At 29.5% G+C, this 16,530-nt stretch overlaps 1 protein-coding gene across 1 annotated transcript in view; it reads right to left on the bottom strand.

Moving 5' to 3' along the window:
* LOC148234057 (homeobox protein araucan-like) overlaps positions 1–15,827 on the bottom strand; it is a 176,885-nt gene extending 161,058 nt beyond the window's left edge. Inside the window, exon 1 of the mRNA XM_088188148.1 lies at positions 15,530–15,827. Within this exon, the coding sequence (XP_088044274.1) occupies positions 15,530–15,622 (93 nt within the window). The 5' untranslated portion in view covers positions 15,623–15,827. The remainder of the gene's footprint in view (positions 1–15,529) is intronic.
* Between the last annotated feature and the right edge of the window lie 703 nt (positions 15,828–16,530).

Raw genomic sequence — 16,530 nt, 5'->3', positions numbered from 1 at the left:
ATTAAAACTAAAATTGGCTGAATCTTCGCAGTTAACAGCATTAAATATATAATTACTGAAGAGCCTAAGAAGCTTTATACGCTTTGTGTAGCTATTTTTCAATGTTGATTTTAGTGAAGTAATTTATATGATACATACATATAAAACTGTCCAGTAGATAGTAGCGGCTTTTTTATCGGCTAAAATATACAATAGTTCCCTTTACTTTTGTAGTTCAGACGTAACAAACCGATTTTTTAAAAGCTCTCACCTTAACTACTATGTTACACATTTACGCTGTAAATATATACACACATGTATACTCATCTTGTCCACAAGGTGGTTATAGCAAGCTTAGGGGCTTGCCTAGCGACTGTGAGCGTTCATTAACTCATGAGTTATGCCCCGGCAGTTATTATATAATACACACGAGTGACTTACATACACGGTATACCCACTCGGGCCGGGGCTAAGAATTTAATGGCAGGTTTTATGATAAACACCTTACTAATAGCTGGTTACCGAAAAATTTATGTTCACCACGACAATCTTAGCGAGTAATGACCATAATTGTGTTTTTGATTTCACAACGGCCTGGCTGCTGTAGATGTTGATGTAAAATATATTACAGTTTAGATTATGTGCATCAAATGTTGGTTTTAATATTTTATATTACATCAGCTCAAACATGCATATAAATAAATGTATTTAATAAAGATGTGCATAATCACATATCAATTGTCACCACATACATACAGCTGAATTCAATGGCTAAGTCATGGTAACTGTTTATTAATAATATGTTTGAAGCTGAGGGAAAAAATTCAGAATTTTAAATAAAAAAGTGGCGACACTATATCTGAATTGAACGACTATCAATGACTGATACTATGTTCTTTTAATAGATATGTCAATTAGATATTAAATATATTAAATCAGATACATGTTAAAAAGGTATAAAATCTTTCATAACATAGCTCAAGCTATATGAAAATTGATTATGAAAAATTAATGGCAATCATTTCTAGTGCTTTTAATAGTGATCGTTAAGATTTTTAAAATATACAAATTTATTAAAGCATTTAGCGTCAGATTCTCAAAAATGCGAAAGTATAAGTAAATGTTGAAATATATGCTTAACTCTATATAATGTGGAAATGGAATCAGTGCTTCTGCATTTACAGATGTAGCTATAGAGTTAAAATGTTTGTTTTATGGAATCAATATGAGTTTTATAGGAAATATATCTATCATAATAAACTTCCGAATTTCGAACAATTAGCAATGTGCATTACTGCTGCATTGTGACAACATTCTTTTAAAAAATATGTATTTTAAATTGCAGGCCTTGCAATATGAAAACTTAAGTATACACAAAGCGTTAGAAAGTTGAAGAGAAATAGCGACAAAGAATACACTACAAAATTAAAAATCAGTATTGCTACTGCTTAAAAAAATGCTTGGATCTCTATGAATTTGATGTAAGAAAATATAATTTTGACCAATTTTGGGAACTGAAAAATGATTTATCGCAATTTTTTTTTAAATGTACAGTTTATTAGTAATTAATTTAAAAAAAACGTTCCAGAGGGACACGGTCAATTTTTTATATTTTGAGACTTATAAATTACTGTGATAAGAATCTTTTGGAATTTTCAAAAATCGCATATTTTACCGTTATCTATTTTAAACTGGATAGGGTAGTTATATATAAATATAATAACCTAGAAATAGCGCTGATAAATGTTTATCGTGGATTTTGCCCTTAACGCGATTTTTTTATGTTTTGAGCCTTGGAAATTAGTGTGAGAATAAACTTTGGGAATTTACAAAAATCGCATATTTTACATTTATCTATTTAAAACTAGATATGATAGTTATATATAAATATAATAACCCATAACTAGTGCTCAGTATTTTTTTGAATTTTGACTGAAAGCGTTCGAAAAAAGGTTTGGTTGCGTCTTTGAATTATTTTTGTCGTGGTTTTAAAACACTTTGTCATAATGTCATTGTGTTTTTGGTAAAAAATTAAATACAGCAAGAAAATAAGTATGTATCTTTTTATTCACATGTGGGTTATATTTTATGTGCTATTTATAGATAATTGTTTTTTATAGATCATTGTTGAGAACGACTAATTTGAGTTACCATAGTTTATATTCTTCATAAATCGATAATTCAGGCATATTAAGTCAAAAAGACAAGAAAAAATATGTTTGGAATGGATATCTTTATGAAAAGAATAAACCAAAGATTTTTTATAAAAGTTTTGAGGTACAATAGAGAAAATATCATAGAATATTTACGTGGTATTGCATATAATTATAATATGAGTTAATAATTCGAAAATAAAATTGTTTTTCATTTAATATACTTTTTCGTTTTAATGTATATTTTATTAATATTTACAATAAAGCAAAGCGTGCCAGTTTTTTTTTCTGTCGCCCATATGACCGTTGCCCAATTGACCGGAATCGCCCATTTGTCCCTCGCCCAATTGTCGCGTACCGGAACTGGTGAAAGACCGATGAGAAAAGCGACCTTTGAATATTTTTTAACACTAAATTCAAAAGTTGCTGCTTGTAAGAATTTTTTTTAGATACTTTTAAAATTTCAGTTGGACTGTAACAGGTAGAACGGTTGGTTGCGGGAAAATGCCTCAAAATATTTAAACTCTGGTTTAGATATTAAGAAATGTATGTCTTTTATGTAGAGAAACGTAAGGAAAACAATGAATCATTCGTTATTGAGAGAATTTACAGAAACATATTTAATACTGAGTTCAACTTAAGCTTTCATTCTCCTCGTAAAGATACGTGCCAAAAATGTGATTTACTGAAATTAAAAGTTGATGCATCCAGCAATTTGATCTTATACAAATACATGATTTACATTTAAAAAAACTCCGAACAAGCAAGAAAATGTCTAACAGATGATCAGCAAAAAGCAAAAGAAAATCCTCAGGAATATTTTGTATGTTCATTTGATTTAGAAAAAGCGCTTCTTTATACCAAACTTTCCTTTTCGGTTGCTTATTATAAGCGTAATGTGTATGTATACAACTTAGGTTACCGTAATTTTTACAATAATATGATTAAAATGTATGTATGGAATGCGACTATAGCTTCAAGAGGTTTATAAGAAGTCGCCTAGTATATTTTAAAGCATTGTGAAAATGTGACTACCCAAAAACACACAGCGATGCTTGTTCATACCAAAATCGTACCATAGTTGAAAATGATTAAATCTTCTAATATTCATATTAACATTGTAGACATTCGTTTTTATCAAATGATCGTGATTTTGGCTTGATAATAACGAGACTATAGAAACGAATTACTTATACATAGTTAATAGGACAATGTAGTAAAAATAAGTCGTTTTTGGTTGAAGGGATGATGCAAAATAAATTTATTTCGATTCTAAGAGCTAGAAGAAACAATAACAAGAAGAACTAAAAATACCGCCAGTGTATTTTTCTTGGCTAAAAATACAATAAATGCGGTTTTTTTTAATATGCCCCATATAAGATGTTTTATAAAATAATTTAAATGATGATGATTGGAAGACCAAAAATATACAAAATCGTTTCTTTGTTTCCATTTTACTCTACCAGCAGATCAATAACAGAAGAAAATTTTTAAGATATGACATATTTACTATATTATATTTCACTAATTTACGATGAATATTTTTAAAATCTTAAAACCCAAAATCCTATCTTAGAGAATAAAAAAAGATATGTTATAATCAAATATTTGAAGCATTAATAAAATGTTAATTAACATGGCTTAATTAAAATATATTTTAAATGAAAAAAAAAGTCAATTTTAATACGTTCGATTAATTTTGAAAATGATCTAAGTCATTTCAACCATAATTTATTTATAAGCTACATGCAAAATTTATATGTCAAAATAAACTATAAACCTAACAGAATGATTTGCGTAATATAAAAATATTTTTTAATCAATTTAAACGCAAACTTTTACATATCTCAAAAGAAAAGAAATATGATTTAGTCCATTTTCATAATTATAAGCTCCCATATCAAAAGATTAACTATTGCAATTATGCTAAATACAATAGGTAAGCATAGTACTTTAAGATATATTTAATATAAAATAAAACATATTATATTTGATATATTTACGGAAGCATTAGTTGCGATTAATGCGTCTATTGAAATGAGAAATATTTTTTATTATTATATTAACTTTTTTGAGCATCATTATGTTTTGATATACAATTAGAAAACAGCATCGAAAATTAATAATATATTTTATTTCTTTATAAAAGAGATATGGAACGTTTTTTAAATAGTTCAAAATAGCAATTTGGAGTGTGCCGTTTTTGATTTATTGATGTACTTGTTCTAACACTATCAAGCTCCACGAATTTTAGATGTTGATCGCAAATTCTTATTGCTTTTACTTAACATATTAATTTTATAATTTACAATATACCAAAAAAACGACATACCATAATAATATCATATTAGGTCAATTTTCTTTACAGATATTTTTATTTGATATAAATTTTTGATTTCGAAGCGAATGCTCTATTCATTCTAAGAAGTAATAATATCTGGTAAATATGTTTTGAAAAAAATACTTCTTAAATAGTTTGGTGTAATTATTTTTTACATAATAATGTCTAAGACAATTTTCGAATTTCTTGATTCGAGTGTAGAGCCAAATCAATTACTTTTTCTACATTACAATCGTAAAATTCTGTTTACGTCAATTAATTGTTTAACCCTTTGACGCGTTAATCAATAACAATACTTAATTGTTTTTTTTTTTTAAAAATGCAAATTTTTATTAAAAATGATATTTTATGTTTATTCACAAAAAAAGTTTTTTCTTGAAAAGCATTTTTTTTACTGATTTTTGCGTAAAGAGATAAAAAAATAAATTGTGCGACTTTAGTCGATTTCCACGTTCAAAGGGTTAAGTAGCACGTGCCAATGAAATTATTTATTATATATTAGAATATATTCCAGGAATAACATTGCCGCACAATAATGCTCGCGGAGGTTAATAAAATAAAAATAAATGATATATTATCAATCAATTCAAATATGATAATATTTAGTTATATTTTATATACCTCCTTGAAAATTATGATCAGTTGTATATGACGCCTTCAAAATTAGCAAAATAAGCTTGTTTCTTGAACAGAACTCAGATTGTCTTTCTTTGCATATAACAATAAAATCAACTCGGTTGGCTTCAAATAACACATTTTTACCCGGCACGTTTTACATTAAACCATCCACCAAAATTCCCGGAAGGGCGCGCAGGGCGTCGGTATTAAATTTAGGCGCTTGCGGGAGCACGTGTACACCGCAAATGCGGCCCTGTAATTATTAAACTCGAGCGCCGGACGGGCACGCGCGATATTGCATTTTCCATTAACGACCGCAATATAATTTGGCACAATTTTGGCGAACGGCTTGTTACGCCCCTATATATCCGAGCATTAACGAAATCCACTATGGCTGGCGCACTATGCGAAAATCCAGGATTTCACCGAAGCTCTTCTATAATATGATCGCTGACACAAAAGGGTGTTGATATGTGAAACATCCCTGTATATACAAATATCAATTGAAGATTTTGCTTTAAATGGACAAACACATTTCTACAATAAATATAAAATTTTACCAAATTTTTTTTCTATTAAATCATATATATATATATATATAAAATATTTCTATTAAAGATCGGTCTAAAGTCGCGGTTGCGGCAAGTCCTTTAGAGCGAAGCTCCAAAATGAGTCTAGATGATCAAATGTATTTTCAGAGCCTTTCAGAAAAAAGTGCGAATACCAATGCAATTAATATTTTGGGTGTCTTTAATTTTTTTTAATAAAGACAGTAAAATCAATGATAATAAATATTTATTTGATTATAATATATATTTATTTCACAGATTTGTTTTTAATTTTGGCACATTCTAAAATAAATCTGGTAATAAATGTTGAGTGAGTAAGACTTATTATCATCGTAATAAGTTTTTAATTCAATTCAGAACACTAAATGATCTTTCACTTTCTGCTACTCTTTCAGACAAATTTAATAAAATTCTACGCACATGTAAATTTCTTTAAGTAATTAATGCTAAGTCTAAAATTGGATTTGTAAGTACACTTCAGTAATATTAGTTATTCTACAATTTTGTCACTCTTGTCATTTTCATATTTCTCTAACAATTATTTTGCCATAAAAACTATATACATATTTTATTAAATTATTATAAAATTAAAAAAAAATTGCAAATCAAAGAAATTTATTGAAATTGATAATTTTGACATACGATTTAAAATAAATATTCTTAAGCAAATTCTTGGTCCTTTAATCTACTACGTATTTTAATTCCTCATTAATACATTTCTATTCATTTAATGTTGCTTAACTTAATTAAATAATGAGATTTGTTAGAAGTTATAACATAAGTAATATTTCGACCACACTAGATATTAGAACACATTTTAATTCTGACATATATTAAATACTTAACATTTAGTTAATTTAATTTAATTCAGTGTTTCATCTAAATTTACGGAATAATACTTGAAAGTTTCTATATGTTCTTAGGAAAGACTATTTTTTCTACGCTTTAAAAATATACTTTAATAATTGAATGGCCCATAAATGGACTTACTTTGCTTTAAGTTTAATTAAATAGTTTTTGCTGAACGGAATAATTTTGCTTTAAGTTAAGTTAAATAGTTTTTGTTGAGACGTAAGATTTTTTACATATCTTTATTTTTTTGTATCCGGCATATTCCTTACAGTTTATTAAATTTAAAAAATATATAATGCTCTTCACAAATTAAGTTTAAGTAAATATTTTTCCAACAAAAAATCGTCTGAAGACTATTTTTTGTTAGAAAAATATAGTACTTTTTATGCACTATTTATTTCATGAAACACTTATGAAATAAATGTGCTGAAATACAAGAACGAATAATAACCAAATATTGCTTTAAAAAGGTGTCTCAAAATAATGTTTTCACGGATATCATAGGAATAAACCTATAGCAAACGAGATAGAGAAAATGATACAGTATAGCTATTTTTGGCACTAAAAAGCAAACGATTGATGGAAGCTTATCTTTATAGAAAATCTAAATTACTTTGTACAGAAAAATAGTCCACAACAGACCGAATAAATTTGAACAATTTAAAACCATCTGCATACAGAAGAATACTTAAATTTGTTACTGCCATATTTATGTCATTAATAATAACATGACAGAGAGACTAAGTTGGACCCTTGAAGAACCTTCTAAGAGGTAAATACTTGTTCAACAATCGACCGCCATTGGTTACAAATTGACAATGATTGCACTCAAATAAATATTATTTTTTTAATAATAGCCCGTGACAAACATTGTCTAAGGCCTTCTTAAAATCCGTATATATGACGTCTTCTTGAATTCCTGCATCGAAGTATTTTGTCAACATTTTGGTAAAAAAAAGGTTAGTAATAGTGGAACGAGCAGGACGAAACCCATGCTGTTAGTCCAACAAAACGTGCCGAAAGATAATTATTTCGAACAATTTGACAGAAGTTGACAAAAGTTTGACTGGTCTATAAATATTTATGCACAATTTGTCAATTTTTTTTATAAATTTGGGTGACTTTTGTGAGTTTTCAAAGATCGGGAAATAATGACGTCTTGTAAATCAAATAAAAAATACGTTATAGAGGAACAGCGAGACTTCTCAACACTTCAAGATGAAATCGGGAAGCAAATCAGACTCAGAAGAACGCCTCTCTTTAACTTTTTAATGCCGAATTGAAGACCAGATACAATAAGAAGAAAGCAACTGAGCGAAAGGCGAAATCAAGACGAAAATATTGCGCGAATATTGTAGTAGCCATGTTTAAGAATAATGATTACTTTTAATTTTTTAATATTTTGTATGAGAAATTTGTTGTAGGCAGGGGGGGGGGTGGGACAACCTTAATACAATAAAAAAGTATTTTTTAATATTTCATTATTGAATTTTTCAAAAATTGCAAAAAAAATTAAGCATAAATAAAAAATAATTTCTACTTAAATTTTAAACATACATTAAAAGTCACCCTAATGTATTATATATATCAAACAGACATACATACATACAAATACAAGTTAACCTAATAATAAATTATCTTTTTACCTTTATTAAAAAACATTTAAAGATGGTATAGTTGATATTTAATAAATATTAAATAAATACATATTAAAATAAGTTTACTTTTAAAAATTTCTTAAAATTTAAAACTAATAAAATAGATGTAATTCTAATTGCAGAAATACAGAAGGTGTTTTACTGTATTTTAAAAAATATATAAATTATGATACAATATTTAAAAATTGACTGATCCATCACAGTAAAGGTTTTTGTGGAAAAAATTCCCATTTTATTATCTTTAGAATATAGATCTCCAAATAGTGATCCAAACTCATTCTTCGAATTCAGAAACGATTCTGTTAAAATTTTGGATACCATTTTAATTGGATACTGAAATTTTAAATTGAAACAAATTTTATGATTTTTAAACTTTAAAAATAAAAAATACCAAAATAGTACAATCTAAAGTGAAAACAACTCCATGAATTACTGTTCATTTTATTGTATATATTTATATAGAAAAAGATAATGAAATAAAGGTGAAAAACAATGATTTTTATTAAATTTAGATTAGAATTACAAAAACGGATTGTAGATAACATGGATGTTAATATGATATGGAACAATATTTATAAGAATATTGTAGTACATATAATTTTTAAACAGAATATTGATACAACCCAAAACCGTGTTTTAATGATGATGTTAAAAATGCTTTAAATAGAGGAGCTTAAATGTAAAATATAGCAATTAATTATACTATTACTAATACATTTTTTTGCAAATGCATCTATTCTTAATATTTTTTATTTTTTATAGTCCAAGACACCGCATTAAATTCGTATGTCTATTTCCGCTTCGAAAAACTTGAAGGTTCGATCAGATTTTTTCGCACAGGCATCATATCGATCTCGCAAAAAATCCCATATAATATAATAATTCCTTAAGTGCACCACGTACAACAATTATTCCGTCGTCATTATCTGAACCCTTCGTTCGGATTGGATATAAAACACTCCTTTGCCGCTAAACCGTGTGAAATCGGCCGGCGATAATCGCAAGAAAGACAGGAATGATTTTTATTTTTCGACCAAGTGAGCAAGCTGCGGTTTAGCCCCTCTATTATATTATATTATAAGTAAATGATCCGGTAATGGGCTCATTTTAGGTGGCTGCAGCAGACAACTTAAGTGTGGGTAAGGCACACCTGCAACTATCCGCGACTATAATATCCAATCGATGATTCTCTCATCAACCGGCGAAGCGAGCGATTGGCAACCTTTTCCATATAAAATTTTCATTTGAAGCTTCAGAAAATAAACCCTAAACTGATGGTTCATATAGATATTTAACGGCTAGTAAATTTGTGAAATATTTATATTAAAAAAATCTTAAAAAACATACGTTTTTATAAACTAATAATAGTATTCACCCCGTTGGTTTTATAATGATGCGATTCATGAGATAAATAATTTATTCAGTGTCAATGTGAAAAATAAAACAATATTTCATGCGGTCGACGGAATACAAAATAAAGCAAGACAAGAGGTCCGGCGTCTATTAGTAGTAATAATAATTATTATTATTATTATTGGATTGACATCGAACGACGGACATGACACGCGATTAATTACCACGTTGCCCGCGGCGAGGGCGCCAATTAATTTCGTTCTCCAACAAAGCCCGTCATTATGACTTCCTCTTCTCACCTACACTGTTTGTTTGATTATTTGTTTTGGACGGGGTCTGTGTTACTCTACCTCCTCTACCTGCTGCCACGGTTTGCTCGTTTCGTGTCCGTTTTATTTTTTATTATATATGAACTTTTTGTTTGTTTTGTTCATTTCCACCATAGCGCCGGTCATTCACGACTCTGTGAATTAGATGAGCGCAGAGTGATGTGTAAAAATTAAAGGGAATCAGATCGAACGAAGATACTGCGCGTGGAAATTGTTTTCAATCGACTGACATGTTTGGTCGCTCAATTATAAAGCAAACATGATGTTAATGAGTTTTAATAGGGCAGCAATGGCACTCATTAACCCCACGGCTTGATTTCAATATATGTTAAAACAGTACAACCAACAAACTTCTTATTTCAATAGAAAATTATTTTAAATTGTCATGGATTTTAAATAGTTCATTAGCTCATTTTTAGCTTAGCAATATATTTTAATATATGTATTATATATATACAATGATATATAGCAGGGATAACTTCATGATTGCGATTGACTATATTTTTCTCTGACACTCTGCGATCAACTAATTTTAATTTTAGGATTTGAATGGACTTTTTGTGGAATAGACATATAAACAATTTTATTGTAATGTACTTTCATTTCTTCCGCCAAAATAAGAAAATCAGGAGAATATATGGTTAACGCTAACTCGTGCCACTATTTGTCCAATTTACCAGATATTTATGTTTTATTATTTTAAGATACGAAAATGCTGATCCAAATAAACATGAAGAATTTAAAAACAAATTAAAATATTCACAGCATTTTCCCAAATTTTGGTACTTTTCGATACAAATAAATATTGCAAAAATTAGTCCAAAAAATAATATCACATGACAAAGTAATAATTTTATTTTTAAGCGCTATATTATTAAAGTGAAATAGCTCTGAACATTGACACCATTTTTAAATAGACTGATAATAAATTGACTAGTATTTCAATTTTTCTTAAATTATTTTAAAAAATTAAAAAATTATAGGTCGTTCCGTATTTCTGACATGTATTTTTCTGTGTTAAAATATAGCAGTATTTCATTGTAAAAAGTTCTTAATATTTGGAAATTTATAAAAACGTTTATCCCTGAGATCTGGATCATTACCAAAGCTTGTCTTTCAATCACAGAAATGATACTAATCAAATCACAGATGGTGCTGATTTTTCCTTTTTAATCTAACCTTTAAAAAAACTCACACAGACAATTTTGGTCAATCAGATTTTGATGATCATCTCTTGTTGTTTCAAGAACATTAATGATTTCATCCAATCTTAAAGCATTATCTATTACACTTTTTGTGTCAAATGTTATATAAGACTAATTAATAAATATTGCAGTGAAAGCTAAAAATATCTGAGAAATCTTAACATAAGGCAATACATTTATTAACAGGGCTTTGATTGAGACATGTTTTAAAAATGGCAATTGTATCTTAATTCAGTAAAAATAATAATACCTCGAGTTTTCCTTCGCAATAAAATCGTTCCTAACGGTTCTTTTTCGACATGAAAATCTGTAAAAATCATTGTAATTGTAAGGAAATTTTAAAGAAAATAACCCACAATAATCGATATATTTCTATTTATTCTCTACTGTCGTTGATGTTTTAAAGTAATGAATCCGCGAATTTAATTAACTTTTAACAAATACACTTTCAGAAAAAATTGATAACTTACTTCTGAAAAGGCAATTGTTGCTACTTAATTGCAATTAATTTTACGCTATTTTAAAATTCATAAAAAACTCAAATTATAATTTAACATGTAACATGTTAAAATAGACTTTGAGTATTGCTATAGAAACGCCACATATCAAACAGTAACATTTTTCTTTAACAAAAACGAAAAAATATGTTAATTTCCGTTCCTCATTGAAATTATACTATGATGATTTTCAACAAACGAAAATACAAATCATCTATATCTAAAGTAGAGCTAAACACAATATTTTACATAACACTTGAAGAGAGATCTCGTTACCAAAAGTTGCGTTAGTAATTGTATATATTGCACATCCATGCTGAGATTATTCACTCATAAGTACCACTGAGAAAAGAAAAATCACGCGCTATACGTTCTATCCTGCGCATAATAATATTGTTATTCTACCCTTTGGTTACCGATCACTAGAGTGACGATCAAGACCGTTTATTTTTTGTGTGTCCAAGAAGCGATGCACTTATCTCACAAACATCCGCATCTGCGATTCACAAGAGCTGTCTCAAACCAGTATTATAAAATATATGACACTTGTAACAGATGGGAAAGACACCTTTGAAAGACGCAGAAGTGATTTAAATTTTTGTAAAAAATATCAATATGCAATAAAAATGAGTTTTAAATGATCTTTTTATGTGAGTCAAATATATGATTTAGTTCCTTGTATAAAAAAAATGTATGCTAAAGATGAAAATACATGTCTTCATCCTAGAACTTACATGTTTTATTAACCTGAAACTAAATTACGATCTTTATATGTTTTCTATTCGTGATTGCTGAAATTTCCTCTCAATTTAATTTCCGAGCGAGAGATCCAAGAGTGCATCGGCGTGCATCGTGCATTGCACTCGATTATATTCCGAGTGCGTATCAAGATGGGCACTGGGCTAAATTAATTTGAACAGGTCCAAAGTCTCTTGTCGTGAGGATGAACCGAGTGAACCAACAAGAACCACCCGCGGTTACAAACGAATCTACCCACGACAAAATCGCACTAATATCCCGTATACGTGTTTTGGATGTGAGCGAAGATAGTTGCCATTTGGAGTTTAAAGATTAGGAGGAACTTGAGTGGGTTACTCAAAATAAATATTTTAAAATGTTATTTTTATATTTTTAACACTTAGATTATAAAACTAGATAATCAACCAGGATTCAAGTGTAATACAAAAATAATATTTCCACAAGCCAATTTATAAGTTAGATTAAAGTTATTAGGATTTTTTGGCTTTATAACAAAACAGCACATGACAAAAAAAGACGGCGCCATAAAAAAAGAAGCACGAAAACAGAAATATAAAACATTAAAAACTGTAATGATGTTATAGAACACAGTAACGATAAAGAGAGAACAGCTCCCACGAGTGTTTTTGATTTAAATGTTATTAATTTTTGTATTTGTGCATTTATTTATCTACTGTTTTGCCGAGACGCCGTATTTTGTTGCGCTCTTTTGTTGCCACGTGTTTTATCGGCGCTGTTTTGTTAACACAATTTTGTCCTGCGCCGTTTTTACGCAACATTTGTTTTAAAAAGCTTTCGTCAAAATCCATTATTAATCAAATTTATGTTTGATATCAATAAACAACAATAATTTTAATCTCAATAAATCATAGTTTTTGAGCTTTATCTAAAAATTATAATTTAAAAAAAAATAAACAATATTTTTAAAATTATGTTTAGCATAAAAAAATTATAACAATTTTTTTATGGTGAACTTAAATTTGTTATTATGCATTATTAATTAACTATTATTTAAAATGACTTATAATTGGCTCAGTAATTTTATTCGGTTTACAAAATATATGTAATATTAAATATATATTTAATAAATAAAAATAAAAATTACAAAAAACAACGTGTTTTTATGGACGTGTCAAAAATGGGTGGGCACGTACACGATTGCGCTTCATAGCCACAATGATAATTTTGGCAATGACGGACCATAGAGAAATTTATGGCATTTAGGTGTAATTGATTTATTGGTTACCTGGATGAACATCACAGGGGGTCGGTCTTGCAAAAAGCAAAAAAGCAAAAAACAAACATAAATAATCGACCGTTTAGTCTCTCTCTGTCTTTCTCTCTTTGTCGAATATAGCAACCCTCATCATTATCGAAACGATTCGTTGTTTCCATTTGACAACTATATCTGAATTTATCCGCATGCTGAATTACAGTAAATTTTTACAAAGCATAAAATAAAATAAATACATTTTCACACATTATTAAATACTTTGAAAACATAACTATCATATAAATAATTGTACATTTACGTACGTAACTAAGAAAATAATTTATATTAAATACAAGATTACCTTTAAAGAATAATATGTTTAATAATTAAATATATTGTACAAATTGGACAAAATAAAAGTACGTAAGTTATTTTTAATGACAATGGATTTGTTAAATATTCTTAAGATGCTTTTAATTATTATTGAAATTCAATCATTTACACTTAAAGCTATCGAGACGACTAGTAAAAATCTAGTTTATACACAGTTGAATAAAACCGGAACATCAGTTCATTTATGGTAATATAAATTACGATTATTATGTTAGTATGTAAATTATAGCAGCGATAAAGGCGTTAAACGCATTTTTATAGTGTCATAAATGTAATGCACTTTTCAATGGAATACGTATTATTACATATTTTAATAGTTCATAAAAAAATCAACTTATTTGGACATCTTACTATAAATAATTGAATTAGTTAATAAATAAATAATAATACCATAAAAAAATGAATTCTTAGCAAGACAGTTATAATATGTGGGACAACAACCAATTTTAGTTTTCAAGCATTAAAATATATTAACCATCTGAATTTCACATATGGTTTCTGCATGAAATGACCCAGCACCGTTTCCTCTTTGGTATGTATCATACATACACATAAGTTTCGAGCTTAATTATTATTATTTTCAAAGTTGAAAGCAACTGCGATTTAATTTCAAACGTCACTCAACAATTTGGAGAAATACATGAAATACTCTGCACGTTATATTGTTCGACTTTTATAGATAGCACGTACGTCTCTATGTGTGCTTTAAAATTCTATATTTATAAACGGGGTGGAATGTGTAAAAATATGCGTAGTGAAGCCACACGAGATCAAAGATTTTTTTATAATAAATAATAGTGTCATCAAATAGTTTACATTCAAGTCCATTTATATAAAAGTTTTATTGTAAATTATATGAACACTGTCTTTTAGAAAAGCAGATTAATCAATATATTAACTAATTTATTTTTGCATGTATAATTAACAATTAATTCTTGAGAACATTAATATACGTAATCATATGTATTTTTACTAAAATTAAAACTAATTTAATCAAATTTGGTTAAAAACAAAACAAACAAAGATCTATCGCTCTATATAAAAATACTAATACACATTGAGTGAAAATTTCTTAGCTTTAATCATCAGTTACTCGAGCGTGTTTGTTATCTTACGACACATATGAATGAACGCATGGAATTTTTAAATTCATTGTTTAAAGTTTAGCTAGTTAGAAATATATAATCACTTTTCAATAAGTATTTAATATTAATTTTATTGCTCATGTTATTTTATTTATAAAACACATTATTTCTATATCTATACTATTCTCAAATCAATAATATATGTAGGTCATTAACAAAAAAAATTATATTTTAATTTCTATAAATATAAATGCTATATTTTTGTGTGAAATAGTTATGCATACACATTGCCATAAACTGTCATTGAAATCTATTCTAATTTTTTTATCTAAAAATACGTCATGTTTAGCGTTTTTGTTTAAAATAAGGCATTTTTAGGGAATGTGCGTGTTCTATTTAGGTTATAAGGGAAGTTTAGCTAAAAAAAACACATGTCACACCGGTGTGTCCATACTAGATAACTGTCACACCAGTGTGCCCCGGCGTAAAATTTCACTCTAATAGCTGTCGTCACTGACGTCTCACCTCGTGAGATCCGAAAAAGTCCTCGCCGACCTCCTCGCCGTGGCATCCCATGTCCTGCAGGAGCGGTGTCACGTGTCTCTCCCACTCGTCCATGTCGCCGCGCACCGACTCAACACATAACGGCAACACAGACCGACCACGTGGCCGTCACACCGGCGTGACGGCGCCGGATTTTCGCGCGGAAACTCGCCAAGAAAAGCGTCATAATAAGGCCCCTAGGCCATAGCGTTCTTTTTCGCTCGTTTTGGCCCGAGTGATAGTGAGTGATGGTGAGTGATGTGGTTAAGCCGGCCGCCGCGCGCGGAACAGCCAGCGATGTGAACACGCGAGCAGGCCCCGAGGGGCGGGGGCCGCGCGGGCGGGGGCCCCGGTAGGTGTTCCCCGGCTCTATCTGTCTCTCGGTCTCTCTCGGAGCCGAGGCCCGCCCGGTGGAAACGACTCCCACGGCAGCGACCCGCTAGCGCCGGCACGCGGACCGTACGGGCGAGAGAGGGGTCCCGATCGCGACCTGCGAGTGGGCGCCCCTGGCGCGCGGATCCACCCTCGCCGACTGTGGAAAAGCGCCGAAGAAGTTCGGCTGTTTGATGACGAGGGCGGTGCGCGGGCACGTCATCGGGCATCGAGGCGCCGGTGCAGAAAGGGTGTCGGAAAATTTCACATTAACCCATTACACCCTATTGAATCATATATCGTAATACTAAAATTATATATGTATAGCATAACCTTTATGTAAATAACTTCAGTACTGACTATTCACTATAAGAAAAAATCCTTAATCCATTGATGAATGTCTATTTTGTTTTTCAGTGGTTACCTAGCCAATTGCCCGTAAGCTTTCGTGGTGAAACTATTTAATAAAATTATAAAGCCAAATCATCCGCAATTTAGTTTGGGTAAAACATGCAAAATTATTATATAATCGACAATACAAATTTGCAACCAATCAATAGTCAAAAGAATTTAAAAAAAATAAGATTAATAGTAATAATTACTAAAATTGG

The sequence above is a fragment of the Plectrocnemia conspersa genome, unplaced genomic scaffold (genome assembly GCF_051122295.1).
Source record: "Plectrocnemia conspersa isolate PC_06_02 unplaced genomic scaffold, ASM5112229v1 ptg000006l, whole genome shotgun sequence".
Taxonomy (NCBI): Eukaryota; Metazoa; Arthropoda; class Insecta; order Trichoptera; family Polycentropodidae; genus Plectrocnemia; species Plectrocnemia conspersa.
This window is presented reverse-complemented; position numbering and strand designations above follow the sequence as displayed.